Here is a 27321-nt window from a genome sequence, read left to right on the forward strand (position 1 = left end):
GGTTTTGATATGGCAGAGAGGCAGTCATTTGGCTGATCTAGTGGTGGCTCCCATAGGATCCATATCTGCGCGCCAACACTGAGCGGGGGAAGAGAATGGAGCATACACGCGTAAAACCAGCTGAATATTTGATCATATCCATCCCTGCCCCCATCCTGTACACATACAACCCATAATGCCTCCTCTATTTCTCACTCCCACCTTTATCTCTAATTTATGCACACATGCACATTCATGTTTCTTTGCACATGCACTCACGAGAACATGCCCCATGAAGAAAGCACATTTCAAGCTTCTTTGAGCAACTCTCTGATGGGTCTGTTCCGTCTCTCAGTTTATTACAGTTGAGATGTTTCCTTTTTTGTCAAAATGCATCTCCGCAGGTGAAATCAGATCTAAAGACATCCTCGCCCAGGGGATGTCTCCAGCATTCTCTTCTCTCATCCTTCAAACACAATCTCTCCCGTAGCCTTTTATCTGAGCCCCTCCTCCCCCCCTGCTCCCCCCCACGCCCCGCTCCTCCCAGAGTGCAGTTGTGTTCCCTGCCTGCCAGCTCTTGTTGCTGCTGGAGCCCAGCTCGTTAAGGGAAACACTGGAGCATGGTCCTCCTCACCTTCCCTCTGCACTGCCTTTAATTAGACAGCTGTTTGTGTGTGTGTGCGTACGTGCGCAAGCTTGAATACATGGACAATTTGTCTGTTGTGTTTCTGAAGTATTTGTTATTTGTCACATGAGTCATCTTTTTGAAGTGATTGGTATCAAAGAGTAGCTTGGTTGTTTCTCTGATCTTCATCCCTATCATTAAATAACTGCGCTGTGTAGCTTTTGGACACACATATTTGGTAAAGTTAGTCAGATTTGAATGCAGAAATCATTGGCTTATTCATTAGTGAATTGTCAAAAAAAACAATTTGGATAATTGGTCTAAAATGTTAGGTTTAGTAATCTATCAAGCAATAATTAGCTGGTTCCAGCTTCGTAAAATTAAGGTTTTGTCCATGCTACTGCTAAGTGAATTTATTTACCATTGCAGACAGGAGGTCTGACAAGATGATAAATAGACATGTCATCTTGTCATCTTCCTATCCCTTGGAAGTAGCATTCTGCATTTTTCTATATTTTCTGACATTTTGAGTGACTAAGCGATTTATAACTTAATTTAAATTATTTCATGCTTTGCATCTTGATTATTTGTCTTGTTAAACATGCCAATTAAGGCATAACTTGGAAAGATAACGTCATGTTTCTATATTCCAGTGAATGCAGTTAGTGCATGCGTCTGCTTTTGTGCTAGCAATGTTGTTCCTAGGCAAATTGCCTAACATCTGTATTGGTACAGTGCAAGAAAGGGTTGTTCCCACCTTTGTGGTAATAGAATCAAACCCATCACCTCTTGTCAGGAGAGAGCGACTCCTCTCCTCTCCCATATAATCCCATTAACAGCACTTTACTGAAGTAGTGGCTGCCCTGCCCTCCTGCAGGACAAACGGTAGGCTCTTTAACACCTTACCTCTCAATCTCAGTTTTTTTTATTTTGTCTTTCTCGCCCTCAATGTTTTTGAAATAGACAAATATTTTGTGTGTCATGACAAAATTCTTACCAACAAACCAGTTGTACCTTGGTGATGTCTGTTCAAGTATAATTGGTAAAACCATGTCAATCATATCTAATGACATGTAGTCCATCAAAGAAGCAAAAGACTAATATCTCTTAATGAAAGTGGTTGATGTCAGAGCGTTGCTTTATTGGTTTATTTCTGTCCACTGTCTCGGAGATTCCACAAAGGCCTTGTAAAAGTGTGTATGAGCTCCTACGAGGCGTGGTCGGCATTGATCCAACTATTTACATCTCCATGACAACCGTGCTTGTCCCATAAGCTCTGCCAGCCGGTGATGATTATTTGCTTTGAGTATATGAGAGCTCATAGGTTAAAAAAAAGAGGATTTTCAAAGGCAAGGCGAAGCAGGACCATAACTCAAACACAGCAGTGGAGTGGTGGGCAGAAGTGTGCTGTTCCAGAGTATGAGATAAAATACACCAGGGAAACAGATCGTGCACCAAGCCCAGCCATCAAGAGCGGTTCTGCTGCATGACATAGGGGGCTAATTATGCTAAGTACAATGCATTACCTCTAGCATGTGCTATGAAAGCAGCCATTTCTCTGATGTGCTGCAGAACATAAACACACTTAGCAGAGGGGACTGACAGAGGAGAATCAGTGAGGAATCCTAAACCACTGTCCTTGTCAGAGGAAATAAATAGAATAATGATGCTGGAGCCAAGCATTTCTGATTAACATGTCATCTCAACCCTCCCCTGACGCCTCCATTCTCCCTTTCTCGTTTCTCCCGGGCAGAACTAGTTTACCTTTCATTAGGAGACCCTTGGTGCAAAATGTGTTTGCTGATAAGAGCCAGCAGTTTATCAACAGTTTATAAAGCACGGCGCTAGGATTAATCAAATCAGCACACATCCGGAGAAGAGCTGGACTCTGTAAACACAGTCAGATCTGACTCTGCAGACGGATTGAGAGAAGTGGGGGAGAGAGAGCCAGAACAGGGAGGGAGGACAGATAAGTGCAGGAAAGAAATGGAATCAAATTAGAATGAAGTCAATTTGGCAGAAATTATGTATTTCGGGCAATTATTTTCTCCCAGACAGAATGTTATTTTGCGTCATTGTGGGGAGTCGAAATGAGCAGTGGTGGAAGAGGGCTGCAGTCAGAAGCGATAGAGATATGGTCCCAGTCTCTGTCCCTGAGCCAAACACAGTGCATCCTCTGTGACTAGCAGGGCTGGCTCCTCATTATCTTGGCTTCCATCTGAGGAGAAAATGCAGCGTTGCAGGCTCACTTTAGAGGGACACTGATCACAGGAGCAACTCATCTCAACTGGAGAAAGATTGCGCCTCCCTCTCTGGCTTTCCCTCCTCCTGTCTCCCACTGCATTCGGTTGAAGACAGACTGAGACGAGGAATCCTCTAGTTTTTTTTGGCTGAAAAGTGGAAGTTTGAGTCGGAGAGATGGAGCGAAGCTTCAAAAGGCACATGTAATTGAGCAGCCCTAGATAGGCTATCTGCGAACATGAAACAGCAACAGTTGTGACGGAGGGTAATTGCCTCCCTGGGCCTGTATAATGCCTTGTCGAGTCTTTAAACTTGAGCAAACTGCTGGAAGTCCTTATGTCAGCAGGTAATTGGTTCCAGGCATCAGTAGCTATGGGAAATGAGGGAAGGATAGGTATAGGTGGGGTGTGAGTTTCAAAAAAATGATTCAAAGAAAAGCATCTTTACAACCAATGAGTTTCATTATTTGCCTATCTTGATGCCTATATGAAATAATAACTGTGTAAACTGAGCATTTAGGTTGCCAGCACTCCTGACGCTCTAAAGCCCAATGCAAGTATCAGTGGCCAGTTTTGCAACATATGGCTTTGAAATCTACTTTCATAAACAACTTACAGCTGGAGGGACATTGGAAAGTCAGTCCTTTACTGCAGCTCACTTTTGACTTTTTAGTTTCTGGCTCTAAACGCCCCCAAGATGAACCTGGTCAAAATGGGCAACAGCGTGGCCTTCACTGTCAGGCCGTCTGTCCTCTCTGCTGGCCTTCATCCAACCCCCTTCCTTGCTGCAGGATGCAAAGCGGGACCTCAGGAAAGAGATGCTTTATTAGCTGGCCCTGCGTGATTAATTGAACATCTGCTCACACAAAAACAGCTGACCCCAATCCCAGCTGTTTACCCTCTGTATAAACATTCAAAAATCCTGCAGTGAATTTGTCACATAGGGGGTCAAGACTGCCTCTTGAGAAACCTCTCCATCTTACTGCTTAAGCGCACCTTTTGTAGATGTAGTTAGGGATCACAGGCGGACACTGCTTGAGAGTATGGAATCAATCAATCACATTTTATTTATATAGTCCAATATCACAAATGCAACATCGTCACAAGGGGCTTTACAGTGTGTGGAGCATAAAACACCCTCCGCCCTGGGACCCTTGCACCATACAAGGAAAAACTCCCAAAGAAACCCCACGATTTATGAGAAAAGAAGAAACCTCAGGCAGAGCGGACAGATGTGCGGTAGAGGTGAAAAAAGATAATTCAATTACAAGATAGAATATCCAAATGATGATAATGTGAACCTATTTTAAAAAGAAATTCAACAATCTTATAGGTGCGGCCAAATAAAAATAATGTGGTTATTAGGCAGGACCGTGGCAATATGATAATATTCAGAATATTGTTCTCTGTTTTTAGCTTGAGAGGTCTTGCCAGCAGTCAGTCAGTCAGCTAGTTGCCCCCCCACGACTCTGCTGTGAAGCTAAGCCCCTCTCCTCTCCCCCCCTGATTAGCAGTGTCTTTGTTCCACTGGTGGTGACACGCCATGAAGCGTGATTGCAGTGGGCAAACTGACGGCTTTAAAACAAGCCTGCTGCTGCGCTGATCTGCATCACACTTTACCCCCCCCTGCCCGGCAAAGACTAAATCAAATCAGGTTTTTGTTGTTTGGTCTCTGAGTAGTAAGCCCCCTAAGAGATTTGGGAATGTGGATTTGTTTTCTTCTTTTTTTCCATTTGATGTACAATACTTCCGGCTAAAAGGACGTTTAAATGTGGTTGGGGAATCTGTGATGCAAGGGCAACAAAAAGCCTCACTGATGATAGAATATGGGTATAATTAATGGGGCTGATAATTTGAAATTGTACGCACAATTTATTATCTTGCTGTTTTCTTACTTGTCTATATTTCTGTCTCTTTATCCATAGGCTGCTTCAATGGCACTGAGCAGCTTGGGCCATGTATATACAGCCATTGGGGACTATCCCAACGCCCTCGCCAGCCACAAGCAGTGTGTCCTGCTGGCCAAGCAGTCCAAGGATCAGCTGTCTGAGGCTCGCGAGCTGGGGAACATGGGGGCCGTCTACATCGCCATGGGAGACTTTGAAAATGCTGTCCAATGTCACGAGCAGCACCTGGGCATTGCCAAGGCCCTGGAAAATAAACGAGAGGAAGCTCGGGCCTATAGTAACCTGGGCAGTGCCTACCACTACCACCGTAACTTTGACAAGGCCATGTCCTACCATACTCATGTTCTGGAGCTCGCCCAGGAGCTGGAGGAAAAGTCCATTGAGATGAGAGCCTACGCAGGGCTGGGTCATGCTGCTCGCTGCATGCAGGACTTGGAGAGGGCCAAGCAGTACCACGAACAGCAGCTGTCTATAGCTGAGGGTCTGAAGGACAGGGCCGCCGAGGGGAGGGCCTCCTCCAATCTGGGTATGTATGCAAATACTAAAATAATATGTTGCTGTTAGGCCAAAGTCTTGCTTATGTACCTGATGAATTATCATCTTGCTTTCTATCGTGAAACTGTCACAATAGGTGATAATATATTTCATCATTATTTAAAATTTGGGGGAATGATTTCTGCCAGTAGTTTCAAAGATAAATTTGCCAATCTTCAAAATTATGAAAGTAAATGAGAGACAAAAGTATTTGACTTCATCAGCTCCTGAATACTAAAAATGTAAATTAAAACAGCACTGAACTCATAAAAGGTTTAATGTTGAAAACCGTGTAAATTAATATATTTGTTCTATATCCACTTGAATATGATGACACTTGACACACACATTTTTTATTTAAAAAAATGAAGTTTCGGATTAAAATCTGGTCAAATCATGATACTAGGATATCTTTTTTTAATATTGTAAATTATTAATTTGCCAATGCTACACCATACCCTAACCCTTAAACCAGATTTAACAGACAATTCCCCTTGTTTTTGCTGAAGCTCTCTATTGTTGCTCTAAACACCACCTCAGTGGTTCTGTCGGGCACAACAGTCAACATTTTCAACTCTAATGTATGAGTATTGATCACTGGAGTGAATCTCTCAGGGACACTTCAGACTGACTTCAGTATGAGACTTCTCCTTAGAAATTGATGAGTGGGATCTCCCAAAGTACTCCAATCCCTTTTACACAGATTCAGGTATCATCTCATCCCCTTTAATAGACAACCACTGATAGCATGTACAGTATCTAGTGATGCTGGTGTGTCGCCCTTTGAGATTCCTCTTTGATCCCAACAAGCACAATGTTGCATTAGTGCCCATCTGCAAGGGAGCGCCTACTAGTTAGATTTAGTTAGGAGATAATAGTTAGCAGATATCTTGCAGACTGATGTAGGTGTTTAGTGTTTGTTTACTGAGACATGGCGATTTATGAGCGTTATTTAATCTCAATATGACCTAACCTACTAAAAGGAGGGATGAGAAGAAAAAAAGACTGTGAGGTGTCCTGCCTGCTCTTAATTGTTTTGGGGATAAAATGTGAGAGCTTCCATTTCCGGCTAGTTTCTTCACTGTGCTGCTGGGAACCGTCCTCTGTTTGTCTGCATTTAAATGAGCTGTTTACCCACTGTCGTTTTCAATGACATTTATGGTAAGTGAGACCTGAGTGTTTTTGGTATTTTAAGGCAGAGGACAGCAGTACGTTACCGTATCGTCCCTATTTTATGCAAAGCTGTTTTTAGATACAGTATTTAAGGGTATGTATAATGTTCCTCGGTGAACGGTACCCAGAAGATAATGTACGCATAAGGTTGTTGAGTCAAGGGCTTCTTCAAGGGAGCTGGGGAAGAAGATGGTGCATGTTAGAGCCAACAGTATTTGTGAGTTCAGGGAAGCAGTATGGCGATAGAATGCTAGTAATACATTGTTTGCGTAAAAATAAACCCCATAAAAAAACGGAAATCTCTTCACAATAATATGGTCTTTCCTTCACACCAGCTTGGACTTAATCACGTCTTCAAACAAAACGTTTTTTAAAGATAAATGAAAAAACGAGATGGTTGAAATTAATTATTTACCATCTGGTTGAAACTTAAAACATACCAATTATGCCCTTTACAATTCAATGTCTTGGAGCCAAGTCCTGTGAGAATATCATTATTGGCAAGATTACTTTGCGGAGTCGGCTAATATAATGATAAAAGAAACCTTTGGGATCAAGGTGTCCCTTTGGATATTCAATAACCCATAAGTAAAAATGATATGGCCAATTCTCTTGCAATTAGTCCAACAGTTACAACCTACGATGGGAGACTTACGATAGCCATCAATGCAGTAGTAAACCTGACTCTAATGGACAACTAAGAGGCATAATAGTTCCTCCCAGATGAATTATTCTTTAACCCAATTTGTAAAAGTGTGCAAGCAGAGTGGGGTTAATCAGCCAAACATAAATTGAAGTCGTCCTTTGACCGGCCTAATGGTCGCCCGTACTGGAGTGCTGTTAGCACTAACACGCACCTGATTTTAAAAGTGAGCTGGTGACTGGTTGTCATAAATAAGGGGCTGCTTTAGTGAGAACATTTATGAACATACAGTGCATGTGAGCTTTATTACGAGTGACTTAATGTCAGGCAGAAAATGTATTCCTATCTGTAGTTTGATTGCCATTACGATGGCAAGAGTGCTCCTATTCATTATTAGTTGCAACGCTACAGTTACTCCCGTCCATGACAGGCTAATGATAGTGTAATGATGAAGTGTCAAAGATCTCCAGCTAGGGACAGAGCAAAAGATAAGAATGAGTGGGTGGTAGCTATAGAGCGCCATGGAGACGCCCTGGGCAACCTGCACCATCATGTGGTTGCGGAGCCTCTTGACACCAGAACGATCTCTTTGCCCATTTCGATGCTGCCTGATCTCTTACATGTTGTCTTTCTTTCTCTCTTTTTTCACTTTTTGAAGCCTCCTTCTCTCATTCTCTCCTCTCACCCCTACTGATTGTAATCTGCAGCTGTCAAGCTCCCAGTAATTGAAACTGACTTGATGAATCGCTTAATTACCTTTAATAGCTGATTCAAGAGGAGCTGAATAATGAAGATAACACAGAATGAAGTGGAGGTTGTGAAGCATCAGTCTGTAATTGCCCCATTGTTGTTGTTGTTGTTGTTTGTGGCAGTGGAGTGTGCATTGTTACTCCGTCTGAGGCGCCCGCAATCCTGCTTAGAACAATGAGATATGAGCTAAAAACTAAAAGGGTATTGTTTGAGACTTCAAAAAATGCTGCCTTTGCGCTTTGCACAAATAGGGGTTAGATGATCGAGTGAAGATTAACGAGCTACGATAAAAGCAAAAAACACTGAGGGAGATGGGAAGGAGAAGTTGCAGAAACAGCGAAGAACAAACTTTTATTATGCCCTCTCAGCGTGTCGTTAATGTTGCGTGTAGTGTGGGTGGAGCAGCAGCTGACATGGCTCTGAGGTACACTAGTATAGAGATCGCCATGCTTTAATATCTAACCATGATGCCCAGCGGTACCAGCAGCCCTGGCTCAGCACACTCTGACCTATAAAGGATATGAGAATGTTGCATTCCAGCCCCATTTATTATTCATTAATTGGCCAACTTACCCCCTAGTCAGCAATATTTAATATCTGAGAGAGGACTGAAGGGGTAGATTCCCATGTAGCTCATAATTTCTGGTATTCATGAAACAGAATCTAAATTGTATGATTTCCCCTTGCATTTCACTTCAAAGAGACTTTGAATAACTTTGTTTGATAGCGTCTGTGTTGTAGCCTGGACTCGCTCGCTTTTTCCTCGATTCCCACCTCCTCATTTGACCATAGGTCTTAAAGAAGTCACTTGAAAAGGTCGACTCCATCAGAGAGAAAGGCTCGAGGTAACCTATTCTTAATGAAGCACCCCCTCCTTTCTTTTATCTAACATCCCCAGGGAATGTTTTCCGCTGATGCTCACAAAAACAAACGAAAAGGAAAACAACAGGAAGAAGACTTCGCAAAACAACAGAATTCGACAATGTAATGCTCTGTATTCAATCAGTAGTGTCTAAAACAGCACATAACTTCTGTATGTTATTAGTTTCAGATCTTTTAGGCTAAACCCCTTTCAAATGCTTTCCCCCCCCCTCAATGTTCATGTGAGAATTGAGCGTTGGAATCAGTTTTGGAAAAATGCTCCGTCCAGACATCTGATCACCAGATTTACTAACAATGTCACGCCAGCAAGCATCATGATTGTTGGCAGTTGAAATATAATAACACCAACACTGAGACATCTGATTGTGATAGTGTCAGCCTTTTATGTGAATTGCATACAAATAGTCAGAATCATGGAATAATTAACAGATAAGATAAACATCCCTACTCATGAAATGCTTTCACAACAACTCCATCATCATTATCATCATTACAACTACAAAAACAATGGTTGCATATACATAAATAATGTACCTTTTCAAAACTGATTTCAGTCTGCCCACAGCATGGACAAAACACAGACAGTGACCAGACTTGCCTGGGGGCACTGAGGCAAAGAGATTATTCAGTTTTGTACCTAAGCCTTTTGAAACAGCCCTGATTGTAGATATATTATGAATCTGACCAGGAAAGCAAGCAGGGGAGAGCTGAATTTACAGAGGAATTTAGCAAGCCTAATGGCCCAGACAGAATGAATGAAAGAACGCTGTAAGGAGCAAAGACAGGGAAAGAGCCTAACGAATACATAACAACATGCATTTATCTGAGACTGGTGACATCCTAAACTGACCACTAATGACTGGGTAAATATCCTGAGTAAATATTAGCAAGCTGGCAAATGGAAGAGAGGGGGTGATTGTAGGAATAGTTGGAAAAGAGGAGGGGGAATCTTAAGGATGCCAGTCTTGAGTTACTGTCCTGGAAAGATCTTTGCAGCTTGGCCCCAAATATGTGTTTGTTGGAAAAGCAGCAGACGCTCCCTGACTCCCCCTGCATGGCCTCCTTCAATCTCCTAACAGAGGACCCTGCCAGAAACTGGACTGAAGCCCTGCGAAACATACTCCTCTAGTCTTTTGCTTACACTAAACTTTAGCTCAGTGGATGCAGTTATTATTACATTCACTGTGGAGCTATTAAGTGAAACAAAAGAGCTGTAGCATTCTTTTACATGAAGCAACTTGGTGCCCTGCATAAAGAACATCTGCAAATTCAGCAGGAAATGTGATCTGTTCCTTAACGGAGGGGGGTGCAAAAATGTAGTTCTGACGGAACATTATTGTAAAATGTAGTAGGGGGAGATGTTATGCTTGTGGTCGGTAAAGCAACAGTTTGTTTAAAGGAGTGGTGAGGGTCAGCAAGAAGGAAAAGGAAAGCAGCTAAGCTCATGCTGCAGGCGGCATGTACAGTGTGTTACTGTTAACGACCACACACGCATTCATCTATCCATACCCTGTCCTTTTTTTATCTTCCACTTCCTGTCTCTCTGTCAGTCAGACTGCAGGAGATCTCTGTGTCTGAGAGTGAGGATTTGCTACCTTAAGCCCGGACCCCCAGCTCCGCCCCCTTCCCTCCTCCTGCACACCCCAGCTGGATCTAGACCCTGCCTCAGCTCACTGCTTCCCCCCACAGATCATAACACACACTATTCTATATTGTCCAACTCGTACAGCCCAGTTAACCCACTTTGCATATTATAATGGAAGCTTTTGACTTCCATTCCCCCGTGTCATTCTCTCATAGATAGGATTATGGTGGAAGTGAAAGTAACCCTCCATATTACAACATAGTTATCCATATGTTTTATTGAGGGGGTTACACATTCTAGGTTATAACCGTTTCAATTTGGGGTTTTCCCTTCTCTGCTCGATGGTGACTAAAACTTGTGGTTAAAATAAATATGTTTTACCAAAAAATAGAAGCCTAACCTAGGGAACGTGCTATGAGAATTATATTTTCAAGACTATAGGAAAGAACCTTCATCCATTTGTACTAACTCTCAAATCAATGGTGCAAGCAGCTTTGTTAATTCTCTCACAGTGACAAAATGATCTACAATTTATAAAAGGAATTCAGAAGTGATACTACATACGCTTGCTCTGATAAGAGCAAACATTTCATCAATACTGCTTAGTCTCATTGGAATACACTTCAAATGTTGACTTCCCTTTTGAAATGTTTTTCTTTTTTAACAGGCGTCCGCATAACCTACGCATCACAGCCAACGTTTCAAACGGCAGCAGGATAAAAGAGACAGCGCCATGAGAAAGCGTAGTTAAAAGCTAGTATATATCCGGCTTATAGCATTTTACACATTCCAATCTCCATGGGCTGAGAGACCTGAATAGGCATCAGCGTTTCCACAAACCAGCATCCTGTTCTGGTTTCTTGTTCTGTAAATTATAATGTTGACCTCATTCTGAAATATAAATGAAAACCACACCCCAGTCATTCCTGGCTCAGCATGGTCATCTCGACTCTATTCCTAGTGGCAGCTCAGTGGCAGCAGCACCATTGTTGGTCAAATCCTCTTAGCCGACGGTAGGCAGCGGCGCTCTGGACCTCCGTCGCACCCTGGAAGAATGACACAGTGATTTACTCAGAACAAGACACCATCCTTCAAAGTCATCACTGCTGCATATCCCTCTATGTACAGCCAGCTGTGTAATGAAAAGTGACAACACATTGCCACGCTTTTAATGTCTTTGGTTATGGGGGGGATGGAGAGGCCTCTGGATGGATAGGGCGCTGTATGAAAGTATTTGAATGACATGGCGTGTGCTTTGTCCTGGTTTTTCACAGTCATCACCTTAAGCTGTGTGCATAAGAGAAATAATTAAGCCATATTATTCAACATGTCACAGTCAAGTGCATTTAGTATGCACTACATACTTAGGATGTTAGGACTACTCAAATTAGATATGATTGTAATTTGGAAAACACACCCACTTGGGCCAGAATTCCCGTACTAATTCCACATTTTTGTGTTTCATCCGTTTTTAGTAGCATGTTCAGTATGGCTTTATTTACTATGATGCTTGATAATAATCCCACAAGGTTCCAAAATCCTCTTGCCATATGGGGGAGGGCGGAAAATATTTCTAGCTTCGAGTGAGGCTCCAGGCATAGCCTAAGGCTAATGGCAATTTTGGCTGCAGCTTCCAAGCCAAGCCTCAGACCTGGCCATACTCCCCCAGCCTCTTTCCCCTGCTGTCCCTTCCAACCCTTTGCCATCACAGAGCCCCACATCCATTGTTAGCCTCCAGCATGGAACATGTTTGCTGCTAATACATCAGTAGGCATTATATCCTCAGTAAGATCAGCCTCCATTGGGGAAAGCATAACCTTGGGAGTGACTTTGTGGCGAGAGCTTTCAGTGCTCTTCCAACTAGCATGCTGTGAATCTCAACATGCTCCCACTCTTCGGAAATAATCCTAGAAAAGGCAAAGCTGAGAGGTTTTTCCAAGAGGTAGGAAATATCTGTTCCAATAGAGCCTAATTTCATTCATTGAATTTGTGAAATGATAGTTGTAGTGTGTTGCTACTGTGGAGTCCATAGCTTCACATGGATATTGCTCATCGAGCAGTTTGCCATTTGCAATCTGTATACTTCCTTTATTTTGTTGCACTGCTTGTCTCCCTGTTCCTCTGTGAGACTCCTCAGGGCAGTGAACTGATGATTACAAGGTCAGTTCAGGTGGTATCACTTTAACCTGAGATCACAAGCGAGCAGACAAACAGCACATCAGTTTAGATTTATCCGTAGGTGTCTGCTACATGCTGAATCATGGTCTGAATTGAGCAGGCAGAGGATCTTTGATGCTGTTTTCCCAGAAAAATCCAATCAGGCACCCAATTTAGGCAGCTTTAAGGGAAACTAATCTCCTCATTTAGACTTGATTTTAGAGTGAAATACTGATGATTCAAATTTCCCATGGGTATTTTTTTCCATGCTCAACAAACTATAAAAGATTGTATGCACTTTATGTATATTCGTCTGAATAAACGTACCTGGTGTAGTGTCAAACCAATATGCAGCCCAGTGGCTTATACTCTAGAAGCGCCAAAACATTTTGTCTTTCCATTCTCATTGGTCTAATATACTGCTTCTCAACAGCGCCAACATCTGAATGCGTAGCCACATCTATCGTATAACTTCTGCATTTGTTTGAGGCGTCTGTTTATTTTCAATCCCTCTGTTTATGTAGCCTGTGTTCGGGCCCATAATGTGGCAAGTTTCGGATGAAATAAATGGGAAAGCACACATGGCGGTAACTAATCCCGGCGGCACCATCTTGCTCACCACAAGCCACAGGAGCCCCTCTCCAGCACTCGTTCCCACCCATTCTTACCGTTTCCATTTCTGGTGTCCCATCAGCGGCTGTACCCCCGTCATAGCAGCCCATTAGTCTTCATGCTGATGCAGCAGTGATGGCCAGGCTGGTGGATGAATGACTATGTTATTTTCTTTGCAGCTATTTTTTCTTTCTCCATCCACCAGCCTGCAGCCCTGTCGATTTTTCATATTATCAGCGCTATTATTAACATTGAAAAGGCTGGGTGAACATGCAAAAGGAGAGACCCAGAGATTAGTAGTGAGTCTTAGAGGGAAGAAAGGAGATATTGTAGATATGCTTTGATGTCTCTTTACTCTCGGCTGTGTTTTAGTCGGTATGGGAATGTGGGTATGGGTGCATTTGTTTGGGTTTTGTGTGTATGTGCCAAATGGTGTTCTGACTCTAGGGTAAAGTTATTATTTTTAGGAGGGTATTTTATCAGAGATTATACACTCAATGCACTAGGATCTCCATTATTTATTGTTTCTCAACACTTTTCATTTATATAAAGCAGTACGCTGAGCTTTAGATCAGTTTTTCACACTCTCACCCACTTTTACTCCCTCAGCCTTTCTTGTTCTCTCATAACCACTTCCAACCCTTTGGAAAATGTGTTGATTTTGGTAAATCCCTCCAAAACAGCTTAGATTATAGAAAGGTTCTATTTCGGGTTTATAATAACTCTGTTTGATTGCACTACATTTTAATGACCATAATTCTTTGAGAGAGTGTGTTGTGTAAGCAGAGAACAGATGGCTCCGAGAGCATATTCTAACAACCAAATGACTTGTTTTGTACATGAAGAGCTGACTAGGCACTTGAATTTTACTCAATTACAACTTCCCCTTGAATGGGTCTTTAACTTCATCCTGTTGCTCACTCTCCTCTCTCCCCAGGCATCATCCACCAGATGAAGGGGGACTATGAGACCGCACTGAAACTCCACAAAACACACCTGGCCATTGCTCAGGAGCTGAATGACTATGCTGCTCAGGGCCGGTCCTATGGCAACATGGGTAACGCCTACAATGCCCTGGGAGCCTTCGACCAGGCTGTCCGATACCACCGCCAGGAGCTCCAGATTTCCATGGAGGTAAATGACCGGGCCTCGCAGGCGTCCACCCATGGAAACCTGGCCGTGGCTTACCAAGCCCTGGGAGCCCATGACCGTGCTCTGCAACATTACCAGAACCACCTCAACATTGCTCGTGAGCTCAGGGATGTCCAGAGCGAGGCACGGGCTCTGGGCAACCTCGGCAACTTCCACTGCTCTCGAGGAGAGTTCCCTCAGGCTGTGCCGTACTATGAGCAGTACCTCCGCTTGTCCCCCGACCTTCAAGACATGGAGAGCGAAGGGAAAGTTTGTCACAATCTGGGTTATGCCCACTACTGTCTGGGCAACTACCAGGATGCCGTTAAATACTATGAGCAGGACTTAGCTCTGGCCAAGGATCTTCATGACAAACTGAGTCAGGCCAAGGCTTACTGTAACCTCGGTTTGGCTTTTAAAGCGCTGGGAGACTTCACTAAGGCAGAGGAGTGTCAGAAATACCTGCTGTCACTGGCCCAGTCCCTGAACAATGCACAGGCTCGCTTCAGAGCTCTGGGGAACCTCGGGGACATATTTGTCTGTAAAAAAGATGTGGTTGGAGCCATTCAGTTTTACGAGCAACAACTGGCCTTAGCTCACCAGGTACGCCCACACAAATTGAATTCAATACAGCATATACCAGAACCATTCATCATATAAATAGGAAATGTCATGTGGAATGTAATGTTGATATCACTCATATCACGTCCTTCATGCTGACATTATGAAATTCTGTCTTGTTTCAGGTTAAGGAGCGTAGGATGGAGGCATGTGCCTATGCCGCCCTCGGGGCCACCTACAGACTTGTGCAGAAATATGACAAAGCTCTAGGCTACCACACCCAGGAACTGGAGGTCTATCAAGAGCTGGGCGACTTGCCAGGAGAGTGCAAAGCCCACGGTCACCTGGCAGCTGTCTACATGGCTCTTGGGAAATACGCCATGGCCTTTAAGAGCTACGAGGAGCAGTTGGAGCTCGGTCGCAAGCTGAAGGATCCCGTAGTGGAGGCTCAAGTGTACGGGAATATGGGCATCACTAAAATGAATGTAGGCGTGATGGAGGAAGCTATTGGCTATCTGGAGCAGCAGCTGGCCACTTTACAGCAGCTGAGTGGCAACGAGGCCATGATGGACAGGGGCAGGGCCTATGGAAACCTGGGAGACTGTTATGAGGCTTTGGGAGACTTTGAGGAAGCCATCAAGTATTATGACCAGTATCTGGCTGTGGCCCAGAGCCTCAACCGCATGCAGGACCAGGAGAAGGCCTACAGAGGCTTAGGCAATGGACACAGGTGAGTCTGCTTTCAACAAATGTTTCAAACTCACTTTTTCTCAAGGGTAGGAAAATTGCTTTTCAGTATTTGTAAAACGCACCAGTGTCAATATCCCCTACAGTAGCTGTTGCAGAAGCAGATAATTGTATTTACTGGGTATTACTAATAATCACTGTAATCCTACTTTGCATATTATCTTTCTCGCTGCGCTGACTATAAAGGACCACCATAGTTTAGAGACACCTTGCTGATGATGCTAGCTGTCTCAGCAGAAGCCTAGTGGCCCCTGCCTTATCTGTATGCAAAGAGGCTTTGGCACACAGACGTCTGAAACTGAGGGAAGCACATATATTTCAAGGAGACCTCTTACATCTTGTCGCTCTTCTCCCTTCTATTTGTCCTTATGCTTCAAAGAGCCCATAGCATCCTAGGAGACTACACTGGAAATAAAACACAAGAGGCTTGCTGAAATCCTCATTTTGCAGATGATTTTCTTCTCATTGTGCGTCATCGGCGCGGCTCCACAGCAATCACGCACGACAGTATTAGCCATGCACGTGTTTAGGGGGGAATAATAGACACACTCAAACCCATCTCGCCTTCTAACAGCTCTTAGTCAAACACATGCATTATATCACAAATCATTAATTAAGCTTAAGGCTTTTATTCTGTGAATGCTCCATTTTAACCGGCATCCAGCAATTGCTGAGATGCCTGAGTATGTGAATAAAGTCTGTTTGAAGACTTTGAATGGGAATGAAATGTTGAGAACAGGATGAATGCCTCTCTGTCAACACATACACTAGAGGATGGAAGTGAGAATCCTTTGACAGATGACCCATCTTGTAATAAAGGATGGTACACAGTGTTACAAACAGAGCTTCAGTTTGACTTTTTACAGCCATTCTCACACATAGTCTGTTCACATCAGCAGCTATCATCATTGTTATAAATATATATTATATTTACAACAACAATTATCTAGTGAAATTATCTAGTTGTATCTGTTTTTTGTTACAGGAGACTTGATATGTATCTGTATGAATCAAGAATACAGTTTCCTCTAGATATGAGATAAGCAAATCTTATTTTGAGTGTTGTGGGCATTGGAAATATCTCTATCTGCCAACGACAGATTTACCTTAGGTTGTCTTGTTGGTTTCTTACCCGACTCCTAATCTCATTGGTTTTCTCCCTCTACCTGCAGGGCCATGGGAAACCTACAGCAGTCGCTTGTGTGTTTTGAGAAGCGTCTGGTAGTAGCTCATGAGCTGGGGGAGTGTGGAGGCAAGGCTCAGGCCTACGGTGAACTGGGCGCACTGCACAGCCAGCTGGGAAATTACGAGCAGGCGATTTCCTGTCTGGAGCGTCAGCTGACCATCGCCCGTGACACCCAGGACCGGATCTTAGAGGGTGACGCCAGCTGCGGTTTGGGCACTGTATATCAATCTATGGGAGAGTATGAGACGGCCCTGCGATGCCACCAAAGTGACCTGGAGATTGCGGAGGAAGCGGGCAGTCCTGCGCGCCAGGCCCGCGCCTATGGGAACTTGGGCCTTACCTACGAGGCGCTCGGGAACTACGAGCGGGCGGTGGTGTTCCAGGAGCAGCACCTGAGTGTGGCGGCTCAGACTAATGACTTGGCTGCCAAGACACTGGCCTATGGCAGCCTGGGGAGGACACACCACGCACTGCAAAACTACTCACAGGCTGTCATGTACCTGCAGGAAGGTGAGTGAGTCGGGGGGAATGGAGAGGATTGCCTTTGTTGCCCGAGCTGATAGGCTTAGAGTTTGTGCATTCATGAATATGAAATTCAGAGCCTATTTGTTGCTAAGCCTTTGCCACATTTTTAGTGACTGTGTGTTTGTGTATGTGTTATAAGTGCACAGGGGGATTTTGTGTATATATTATGCGTTTCTGTTGTCTTCTGTGCTGTATAGGTAGAAGCATTTGTGTTTGCATGTCTGTGAAAACAAATCAGGATGCACGCCAAGGCATTTTTTACTGTTTACGGCTCGCAGTCCTTCACACCTCTATATCTACTTTTCTCAGAGGGTTCTTTGCAGTCAGGTGGCAAAGAATCTTTTCACACAGTGGCTGACAGACTACTGCCTCTCATGCTTCATTGTCCCCTGCAGATTACGGGGAAGTAAAAACCTGCAGCTTGGCCCCTCAGAAATTCATTATGTTAGTGACGGTGCAGGAAGGGTTTGTCGCCCAGGATGGGATAAGTGGAAGCCTCCGTGAATGTGAGCTTAATGTCCACATTGCCTGCCAAGCCTGTGCCCGTTAACAGACTTCATTCTCAGCACACCCACCGTGTTACGACCCAACTCAGTTTGAATCCATGAAAATTGCAGCTTGTGTAAGAGGACAGTTGTATATTTCACCCTGCAGGGAGTGAATGCAAGGGAGCAGGAATAAATATCCTCTCTCTCTCCTCCGTCCGAGTCTATTAGAGTTAGCAGGGCCTGCAGTGACCCATACACCCTCTGCTGGTCTGCTTGTTGAGCTTTAATGGAAACAAAGGCGACAGGCCATTCTGTCTCCACCCTGTCCTCCTGTTGTCCCCCGCATTGTCCTTGTATTGTTCCTCGGTCTGGCTGCGAAAAAGAACAGTGCCTTCACTATCCCTGACAGCCAATTATTTCTGGCCAACCTACCCAGACCGAAAAGTTGGCGAGGTTTATTCTCCCTTCAGTTTTTTTTTTTCCTCTCAAACTGCTTGTTGTGTGTTTCTTTTTTCTGTTCTTCATGCTGCACTGCTTGTTTTTTGTTTATCGAAAAATATTAATTGGAAGAAAGTTCAAGAAAGGATAGGAAGGCAGCTCCGAATTAGTGCAGATACTGTTGACAACTTGTGATTTCCAAATCATCGCATGTCTTAAATGTGTGTACTTGTGTGTCTGACGGTTATCCTGTATCGCACAGTAACACAGAATAACAAGGCTTCAGTGGAAGACACATGAAGACACCAATTAAGTGATGATAGGCAGACATTATTTCTGTCACTTCAAGTGTTCACACTACTCCACAAGTTCCTGTATTTTACATTAAATGGCACTACACATCGCTGTCTGAATATTAAACAAAAGAGGCATTTCCCACCAAGATTCACCTTTTCAACAATTAACTCGGTAGTGTCATTAAATCAATGCCGTCATTGTAGCGACTAATGGAGGTATTAAAGCTTCTCCACGCTTCATTTATGGAACCACAACTAATGGAGTAATAATATTAACCTACAAAAGCTATTCTTGGTGAAATTGTAAGTGATGCTTAATATTTAATTCCTAACATATGGAAATCTACATATGTTCTTCCTTTACTGAAAGGAGGGGATCCCTCATTTGTTAATAATTATAGGCCAATTTCAAAATGATGTGTTGTAGCGAAGTTCCTTGAAAAGCTTCTCAGTGAACAACTTAAATTATTCTTGGACACAAATTATATTTTGTCAGAGCACCAATCCGGTTTTAGAAAACAACTGCTGCTATTAAAGTGGTGAATAACATAATTGAGGCATTGGACTGTAAAAAGTATTGTGCAGCTCTATTTATTGATGTGTCAAAGGCGTTTGACACAGTTGATCATATCATCTTGGCAGAAAGACTTCACAGTATCGGCTTATCTAGGCATACTGTAGGTTGGTTTTTAAATTATTTGTCAGCGAGAACCCAATGCGTCCAATTTTCTGGGTCCTCTTCTTCCTTCCTCCCGATAGCAAAGGGTGTGCCACAAGGTTCCATATTAGGACCGATTCTTTTTACCATATATGTAAATAACCTATGTAATAATTTAGCAGATGCTTCTTACCATTTGAATGCAGATGATACTGTTATTTATTGTTCCTCCGCTTCTACAGTATAGAGCAAAGTCTAGATTTCCTCCAGTCTGCCTTTGATGTCATACAAACCCATTTATATCAACTAAAGTTGGTATTAAATGCTGAATAATCCAAAGTGATGATATTTTCGAATGGCAAAAAGTTACCATCTATTCTACCCAAGATTTGTACTGCACAAGGGACTGACATTGAGAGGGTCACTACTTACAAATATCTGGGATTTCTTATTGAACAGAACTTGTCTTTCAAGTTACACACAGAAAATGTTGTTTCAAAGCTAAAAATACAATTAGGTTTCTTTTACAGAAATAAATCCTGTTTCTCTTTTCAGACAAGGAAACATTTGATATCTGCAACGTTTTTACCTGTATTAGACTATGGTGACCTGCTATACATGAATGCCTCTGACCATTGCCTAAAGAGCTTGGATACTGTGTACCATTGTGCCTTACGATTTATCACTGGATGTGGATATCAAGTACACCATTGCACTTTATATGTTGCTGCTAATTGGCCATCTTTGTCTGCTCGCAGACTTTCCCATTGGTTGGGTTTCATTTATAAATCTCTGCTTGGGTTGGTTCCCTCCTACATTTGCACATATATGTGTCAAAGAGAAAGTGTAAGGCCTGCGCTCCCAAGATTTTATTCAGATGCTGGTTCCTACAGTGAGAACAAAACTGGGTAAAACAGCTTGGAACAATGTACAGATGGAGCTGAAACTCTCAGATTTAATCACTATGGGGGAATTCAGGTCCATCTTAAAGGACAGAGAACACGACACCATTGGTAGATGTGAGTGCTCGTATATCCTAAAATCATTTTAAATGTTGCCAGTTTTTAATGATTTTTAATAGTTTGTTTTTTCTTCGCATATTGACTGGCTAATGTGCCATTTTATTTGTGTTTTACAGCTGTATTTGTCTGCCTGTCATGTCTGTGTTTTATCTGTTGTAACTTTGTACATGCTACATATAAAAGCATTATTGTGCTATTTATATATAAGATATATTTGTATCTTGGCTTACATGTACAAAATACATATGAGATTGAACTCCTATACTGTAGTTGGCGAATGTATGAAATCTGTAGGATCTGTAAGAAACAGGCCTCAATCATGTGTAAAACGGAGCATAAAACATAGCAGGTTCATATACCGAGTATATAAATGTTGTCTTTCATAACATGGAATTTTATTCAGTGTTATCAACACTATAATAGAACTGAATCAGGATTTGTAATACAGCACATTCATGTAGGTAACCCTTTGAACAGCTTGTCAGGAGGATTAGAAATGAAATGCAGTTGGATGATAGGTATCACAGTGTGAAATGTCTGGACCTTTCATCATCAAATGTGGACCCCTCGCAGTTCTCCATGTGTCTATCTTTACGCTACAAATGTTGAATGTTGGTTGCTGGTGAAATGTCAGTAGGGATTTGTCAGATGGCAAAGTGAGCTGCTGATAAACGTTCTGCTTCTAACCTTTGTAGATCTATGTGGACATTTTTTTTTCTCTTTTTATATTTTATTTTACTAATTTCTTTTGCCCAGAGCAGACAAAAATAATTTACCTCATCATACATTTTCGGGATTAAAATCTGAAAAAGGATACAAAAGAATAAGCCTAGTTCACATTATCTCACATTTAAGGAAAGCTATTTGCTTTTGACTTTCATGTGTATGATAATAACATTATCTACACTACATGTTAGAGATCTGTAGTAAAATGTTGGAATAGGGAGATACAGCAGTGTATATTTCCCTACAAAAAATGATATGCTGCACTTACTGTAAATGACCCACTCTTATTTTTTGCATGCGGTCATGATCAAAGTGTCGTGTGTTGTCATGTGTCATGAGCGCGCATGTGCCGGGGTGTTTTGTTTCCGCCACAGCACACTTGCGGTTCTACAGTGCGTGAGATTTCCTTGTTCCAGCGCACGTGTATGTTGTGTCTGCACGTAGAGTTTGTGTCTGAAGCCAGAGGTGCGTGGGCCCGGGGGCTGGAGAGAATCTCTCCCCCAGCTGTCAAGCAGCCTTTAAAGTGTTCTCTAGTTGCTCTTCAGGGTGCAGCCAGCCACGGCCACATCCGCGTGTCAGCTTCTGCTACGTGACTGTGCCTGCTAGGCGCTCCGAAGGCACGCGAGAAGACGGTGACAGACACTGAATGATACCGAGCGGGAGAACAGAGGGAATGAGAGAGTTGGGGAGGAAAGAAAAAAATGGGGAGAAAGAAAGAGAATGGCAAGCGGGCTGAAGGGAAAGACAGAGATCAGCATGAGTCATGATTCCCATGTTTTATTTCACTGTCAGCTGGAGAATAAAGAAAACATAGAGTTGGTTGACACTCAGGCTTGATCATAAAGTACTATCACAGAGCTTCTCAGAGAAAGAAAGCTTTTTCCGGTGTGCGTGGTTGTGTGTGTGCGTGCAGATGAAAGGCTTCGGCGTTGGAGTTGAGATGAGTGAGGGGTAAGTCTGTCAGAGAATGAAAAGGATAATTTAGATCTGTTTCCTCTTTCTTGCTCCGGTGCCTAATGAGCTCTAAGCAGTGCAGATTCCCTGCAAGCACTGCCACCCCAGTCAAGATGAAACAGGTAGAGAGAGCAGAGAGGGGGCCGGCAGAGACATAGGCACCGAGATGAGAAAATGAATACGGGAGGCAGAGGGAGAGAGGAGCATGGCAGATGCATGGGGGAAGAGGGCAGGCAGGCAGACCGAGGGAGGGTGTGTGCAAAGATAAGGCGAGGGGGGAGACTGTTGCCGGCTTCAAAGGCTGCCGGCTAACGTGGCCGTGGAGGAGCCATGAAGTCTACGGTTGCGTGGTGTGCTGGGTCCTGCGGAATAGTATGACTGTTTCAGGTCACGCTCTGTGTTCTTGGCTTATCTGGTCCAGCCACAGACTGTTTTCCAGGAATGCCGGGGAAGCAGACTCGGATGAGGGTGGCTTGGCCCATTTGTCTCCCCTCTTTGACCAAAAGCATGTTTAGACACCTCCATTGCACTAGCAAGAGGAGAGAAAAGAGGGCCTGTGTTAAGTGAGACTGTGCATGAGCAATAGCCTATTGCAAACAGCAAACTGCTTGCTGTGCGTTTAGCACCTTGCGGGTGATACTGTGGTCTTTTTTCTTCATCATTGTACTCTGTGGAGTGGCATTTTCATCCCAGTAATTGGGCAGAACCAAGTACTCGACAGGCAGACTGAGGACACATGCAAAGATGTGACAAACGCCTCACTGCTTGAGGGATTGGAAGTGAAAAACAAACTGCATCCTCGCCAGGTGATATTACACAGGCACACTCACTGAACATGCACACTTAGACACACACACACACACATGCGTACACAGGCACATTCAAACCTCCCCTGGCTACCCAAACAACTCACAGAAAACATCACAAAGTAGGCTTTGCGCTGTGAGTTTGCACTGAGTCTATTATTAGCTCATCACTGTGTTTGCAAACATTTGTCGACGTCTTCATGATATTGTGTGGCTTCTTTTATGCAAGCATTGGGAGCGCGTTTGTGTTTGCTCAGCCAGTCGATGCTTACTATTGATTACTATGCAGTCCGATTAGTGCTCTAACAGCTTCCCTCCATGGCAGGAGTGTGTGTGTGTGTGTGTGTGTGTGTGTGTGTGTGTGTGTGTGTGTGTGTGTGTGTGTGTGTGTGTGTGTGTGTGTGTGTGTGTGTGTGTGTGTGTGTGTGTGTGTGTGTGTGTGTGTGTGTGTGTGTGTGTGTGTGTGTGTGTGTGTGTGTGTGTGTGTGTGTGTGTGTGTGTGTGTGTGTGTGTGTTGTAGACCCGGTGTGAGCAGTATCCTACAACTGAGGCCAAATATCCAAACCTGTTCGCTGTCAGAACATCAGTCCCACGCTATGCTTACATCTGTTACTCTGAAAGATACCTAAGAGTCTACCTGCACTGAATAATTTTTACTCTCATCTGCTCCTGTTTCCCCCCCCCCCTCCTGACAGGCCTGCGGCTTGCAGAGCAGCTGGCTCGGCGTGAGGACGAGGCAAAGATCCGCCATCGTCTTGGGCTCTCTCTGTGGGCCAGTGGGAATCTGGAGGAGGCCCAACATCAGGTAAAGCTTCATATTCTGCTGCCTCTTCTAGCCTTGACTCTACTCTCAAGCCGACTCCTCTCCTCTCCTCCATCTGGACTCCTTCCAGCTGATCTACCTCTCGTAGTTAAGACTGACCTCTAATAAGCGCACATCTGTTGGTCGGCAAAGACTACAAACGAGAGTAGGGAAATAGATGATCTGGAGTGTGAAATGTAAGTTTTAAGTAAAGCCCAATGGTAAAAGAAATAACCCATAGGACGAAGCACAACAGGAGAAGAGGTGGCTGTAGAGCTTGAACATGGCCGCTGGCAATATGCTGGGGAGTCTGTCAAGCTGGTAAATGCTGTCATCTCAGCAGACAGGCGACAGATGACTGGATATTTTTTCGTTCATGGTCTCGGGAGTCCCAAGCCTCCACATCACACATACACACACTCCCTCCTCTTCAACCCACTGCCCACCTGGCAAGCATGGAATATCCCCTTAACATCTCCCTTTACAGTCTGTCCACACACCACAGCTCAAGATTTGAATTTTTCTCTGCTTGTGTATCCACACATAAGTCTGTGAACAGTCAGCCAACAGCAGTTGCTGTCTCACATGTGTCTGTAGGGATGTTATTCAGCTGCTTTCATTTTCAAAATCTAGTCCAAAACATTTCTGGTATGATACACACACGCTACGCACATCTATGTGACCCAGATATATTTCTGTTTCTGTCAAAAGTAACTTTGTCTGTTTGCAATTATCTGTAACAAGAGTTAGAAAAGAAAGAGTTGACCAAGGTGGTGACTATGGCAAAGGCTCATGACTCATATTGTGGAATTTGTGTTGGATTAAAGCAAAATATTATTCTTACTATGACCCGATGCAACATATTTTCCACTGCATATTTGCTTTCCAGTTTAACACTTGCCCTCAAAACCTTAGTAGGGCATGTTAACAGTGGGCTGATTTTATCCTAACATGCATAGATCCCTTGTTTTTCCCATGTGTTTCTCCCCATGTCAGATTGTATTCCACAGGGTGAATTGGTGCTGAGAAAGGACACTGTTTTCCTCAGTGTACATCAAATGGTTATTCATGAGCTGACCTGTTGCTACAGATGACCTTTGTTAATTCCCTGACCCACGTCAAACCTCATTTTTATCGGCTTGTATTAAAATTCATAAAGCATGCATAGGTGTGGAATGAGAGTTCTTGACCTCATGTTCCTTATTCTCTAAATATTTCAATCCAATTGTAGTTCAACACCATGTCTGTGATCCTGGTGTTCACAGTGACACGCAGATTGACGTGTCCTGATTATAATCAGCTATTTTACCAGCGCATGCTCCCTCTGAGATGCCCTCACATTCATATGTAAGGAGAGCATGGATCAATACATTCATTTTTACTTAAGTAGCAGTGGTCTACTGTAGATTTTCTTTATTCATCTGATATCATCTGCCACACAGAATGAGAGCTTATCAGGCAGGTTATTTTACAAAAATCATTAGAGGTATTCAAGGATCAACCTCCACTGTGATTCAGTGACATTGACATTCACTTAACCTGCCAGATAAAAGCCATGTTAGTGTCAGAGCTGTAAAACATAGGAGTGCTATCTGAATGCATAGCAGCTGAAGAATGTGGCAGCTTTTTACCTGTACCACAGCCAAGGCGAGTCACTGCGGACGCAGCACATTTGGGATTGTTTCCCCTTTCATCTGTGCCAGAAGGGGTCAGGGAAGAGGAAAGGCGCTGTGAGAAATTAGTTTCACTCTTAAAGGGATGTCTGCAAGGCTTACAGATTAAACTAGCACTGCAGCAGTCTGCCCACAGTCCTATCAGCAGAATCAGCCTGAGACCAGCAGCTCCGTCTACTCGCACTAATGCAGCAGAGCTCACAGATTCTATGCTGATCTCTACTCTCCCTGTTCACTCTGACACACTTTTCCTGCATGACCTTGGGATATGCCAGGCGAGCTACAGTGTATGCATATTATGTGAACGCGCAAGACACACACTCTTTCTCTTACCCAACCCACAATGCTGATACAATCCACTTCATCCACCTTTTCTTCACTGCAGTTCTTTGTCTTGTATAAACTGTGATCAAAGCAGTATGAGCAGAGTGCTTTGGCCTCTCTGCTGGCCCCGGACTCCCGGAGAGTGGCTCTATAACGGCCCTAGTCACCCTACAGGGCTGCTATAGGCGCAGAAATAGGAAATCAATAAAGGCTCCCATGAATCAGCACTCCTGGCCAGCTCCGCTTGGCCAACGTGCAACACTGCCTGCTGCCCCACCTTTCCATTGTCTCTTTTCCTTATCTCAATCCAATGTCTAGCACTGAATAGAAAGGTCTAATAACGCAGACAGGCCTAGTGCGTTTTTTTTATTAAAAGATTTTCTTTTTTGTCTTTCCAAGATTCCCAGGTAATGGTTTAGCTTCTCGTTGCCCTTTCCCTAGTCCAGGCGAATAGGAGCCGAAGAGAGGTTTACTTGTGTTGTATGGGGATTCATCAAGCTACATTATGTTACTTTTCTCTGTTGAGAAAAGCAGAATTGGAGGGCAGCGGGTCTCATAAGTGATGACCGCTGAGGTGGGATTGTGCCATCTAGTGGCCACAATGAATCTCCCTCTTTAAAAGGCTAATCATGTACATGCATAGTGGTGTATGATTTGTTGGACACTTTTATCCATAGTGTCTGAACTGTGCCCTGACTACTTACATTGTATCATCAAACCTATAAAACCTGCACTGATGCTTTCCACAATAATCAGAGCTAAAATGATGTATGATGTTATAACTTTTCTTTGAAACTGAGCCAACTATGAATATCTAATGTGTTGTTGTTGTTTATTCTCAGCTCTACCGGGCTTCTGCACTGTTTGAGACCATCCGCCATGAAGCCCAGCACAGCACAGACTATAAACTCTCCCTGTTTGACCTGCAAACCTCCTGCTACCAGGCACTCCAAAGGGTCCTCGTCAGCCTAGGTATGCCCATAGATACCTCTCATAACTTAAATTCTTCAATTTGTCTAAGCATATACCTGTTAATCAGTTCTGACCTCTGAACCCAAACAGGCCACCACGATGAGGCTCTGGCGGTAGCGGAGCGGGGTCGCACACGAGCCTTCGCTGACCTCCTGGTGGAGCGGCAGACAGGCCAGCAGGACTCGGACCCCTACACCCCGGTAACAGTGGAGCACATATTGGACACCGTCAACAGCCAGAGGGCGTTGGTGCTTTATTTCTCAATGGCGGCTGGCTACCTGTACAGCTGGCTGCTGGCTCCAGGAGCAGGTAAGGACCGACTCTCTGGCTGTGGCTCTGTTGTAAAATAGCTTTTTGTAGGAATGTTAAAAACGTTCTCCCTTATTGTTATTATTTTCTGCCTTAGATTTTTTTTTCTGTTTTTCACTGTATGTGAACAATCATATTGGGTGAATAGGTTTCAAATTTCCCTATTTTACTGACTCATAACGGTTTTGTGCCGTTGTTCCGCGTTTGCACCTGCCAGCCACCGTACTTTCTCGTGGTGCACACACACATTTCTACAACGTCCAGCAGTGAGCTTTTATTCTATAAAACGTTTTTAAAATCTACTTTATATAATTTATATATAGAGTCTATGCTTATAACAGTTGGCCATATGGTACTGGCAACTTTACACTTAACCCAGGAACCACTTTGTTTTTTATTTTGCCTTAAAGTTGTTACATTCCTTGAGAAATATTGCATACAGAATATGTCTTGTAATACAATAAGGTTACGTGCATATTCAATTACAAAAACGGAAGGATGAAAGCTAAATGCCATCATATTCTTACAAAAGGATATTCAATAATGTAACACAAACTGTAAATATATATTTCTTGTACAAAGTGTAAAGCTATAACAACTACACATACTTGCTTCA

General features: G+C 43.5%; 1 protein-coding gene across 4 annotated transcripts in view; it reads left to right on the top strand.

The window, feature by feature from the left end:
• The window catches only part of LOC307043248 (tetratricopeptide repeat protein 28-like), a 170883-nt gene that overhangs the window by 130156 nt on the left and 13406 nt on the right, over positions 1-27321 (top strand). For all 4 annotated transcript variants that reach the window (XM_079687581.1, XM_079687582.1, XM_079687583.1 and 1 more), the window contains 7 exons: positions 4770-5277; positions 14025-14821; positions 14965-15509; positions 16699-17222; positions 23321-23430; positions 26267-26396; positions 26487-26705. In XM_079687581.1, the coding sequence (XP_079543707.1) occupies positions 4770-5277; positions 14025-14821; positions 14965-15509; positions 16699-17222; positions 23321-23430; positions 26267-26396; positions 26487-26705 (2833 nt within the window). The remainder of the gene's footprint in view (positions 1-4769; positions 5278-14024; positions 14822-14964; positions 15510-16698; positions 17223-23320; positions 23431-26266; positions 26397-26486; positions 26706-27321) is intronic.

This window comes from Notothenia rossii (assembly GCF_949606895.1).
Source record: "Notothenia rossii genome assembly, chromosome: 6".
NCBI classification, from domain to species: domain Eukaryota; kingdom Metazoa; phylum Chordata; class Actinopteri; order Perciformes; family Nototheniidae; genus Notothenia; species Notothenia rossii.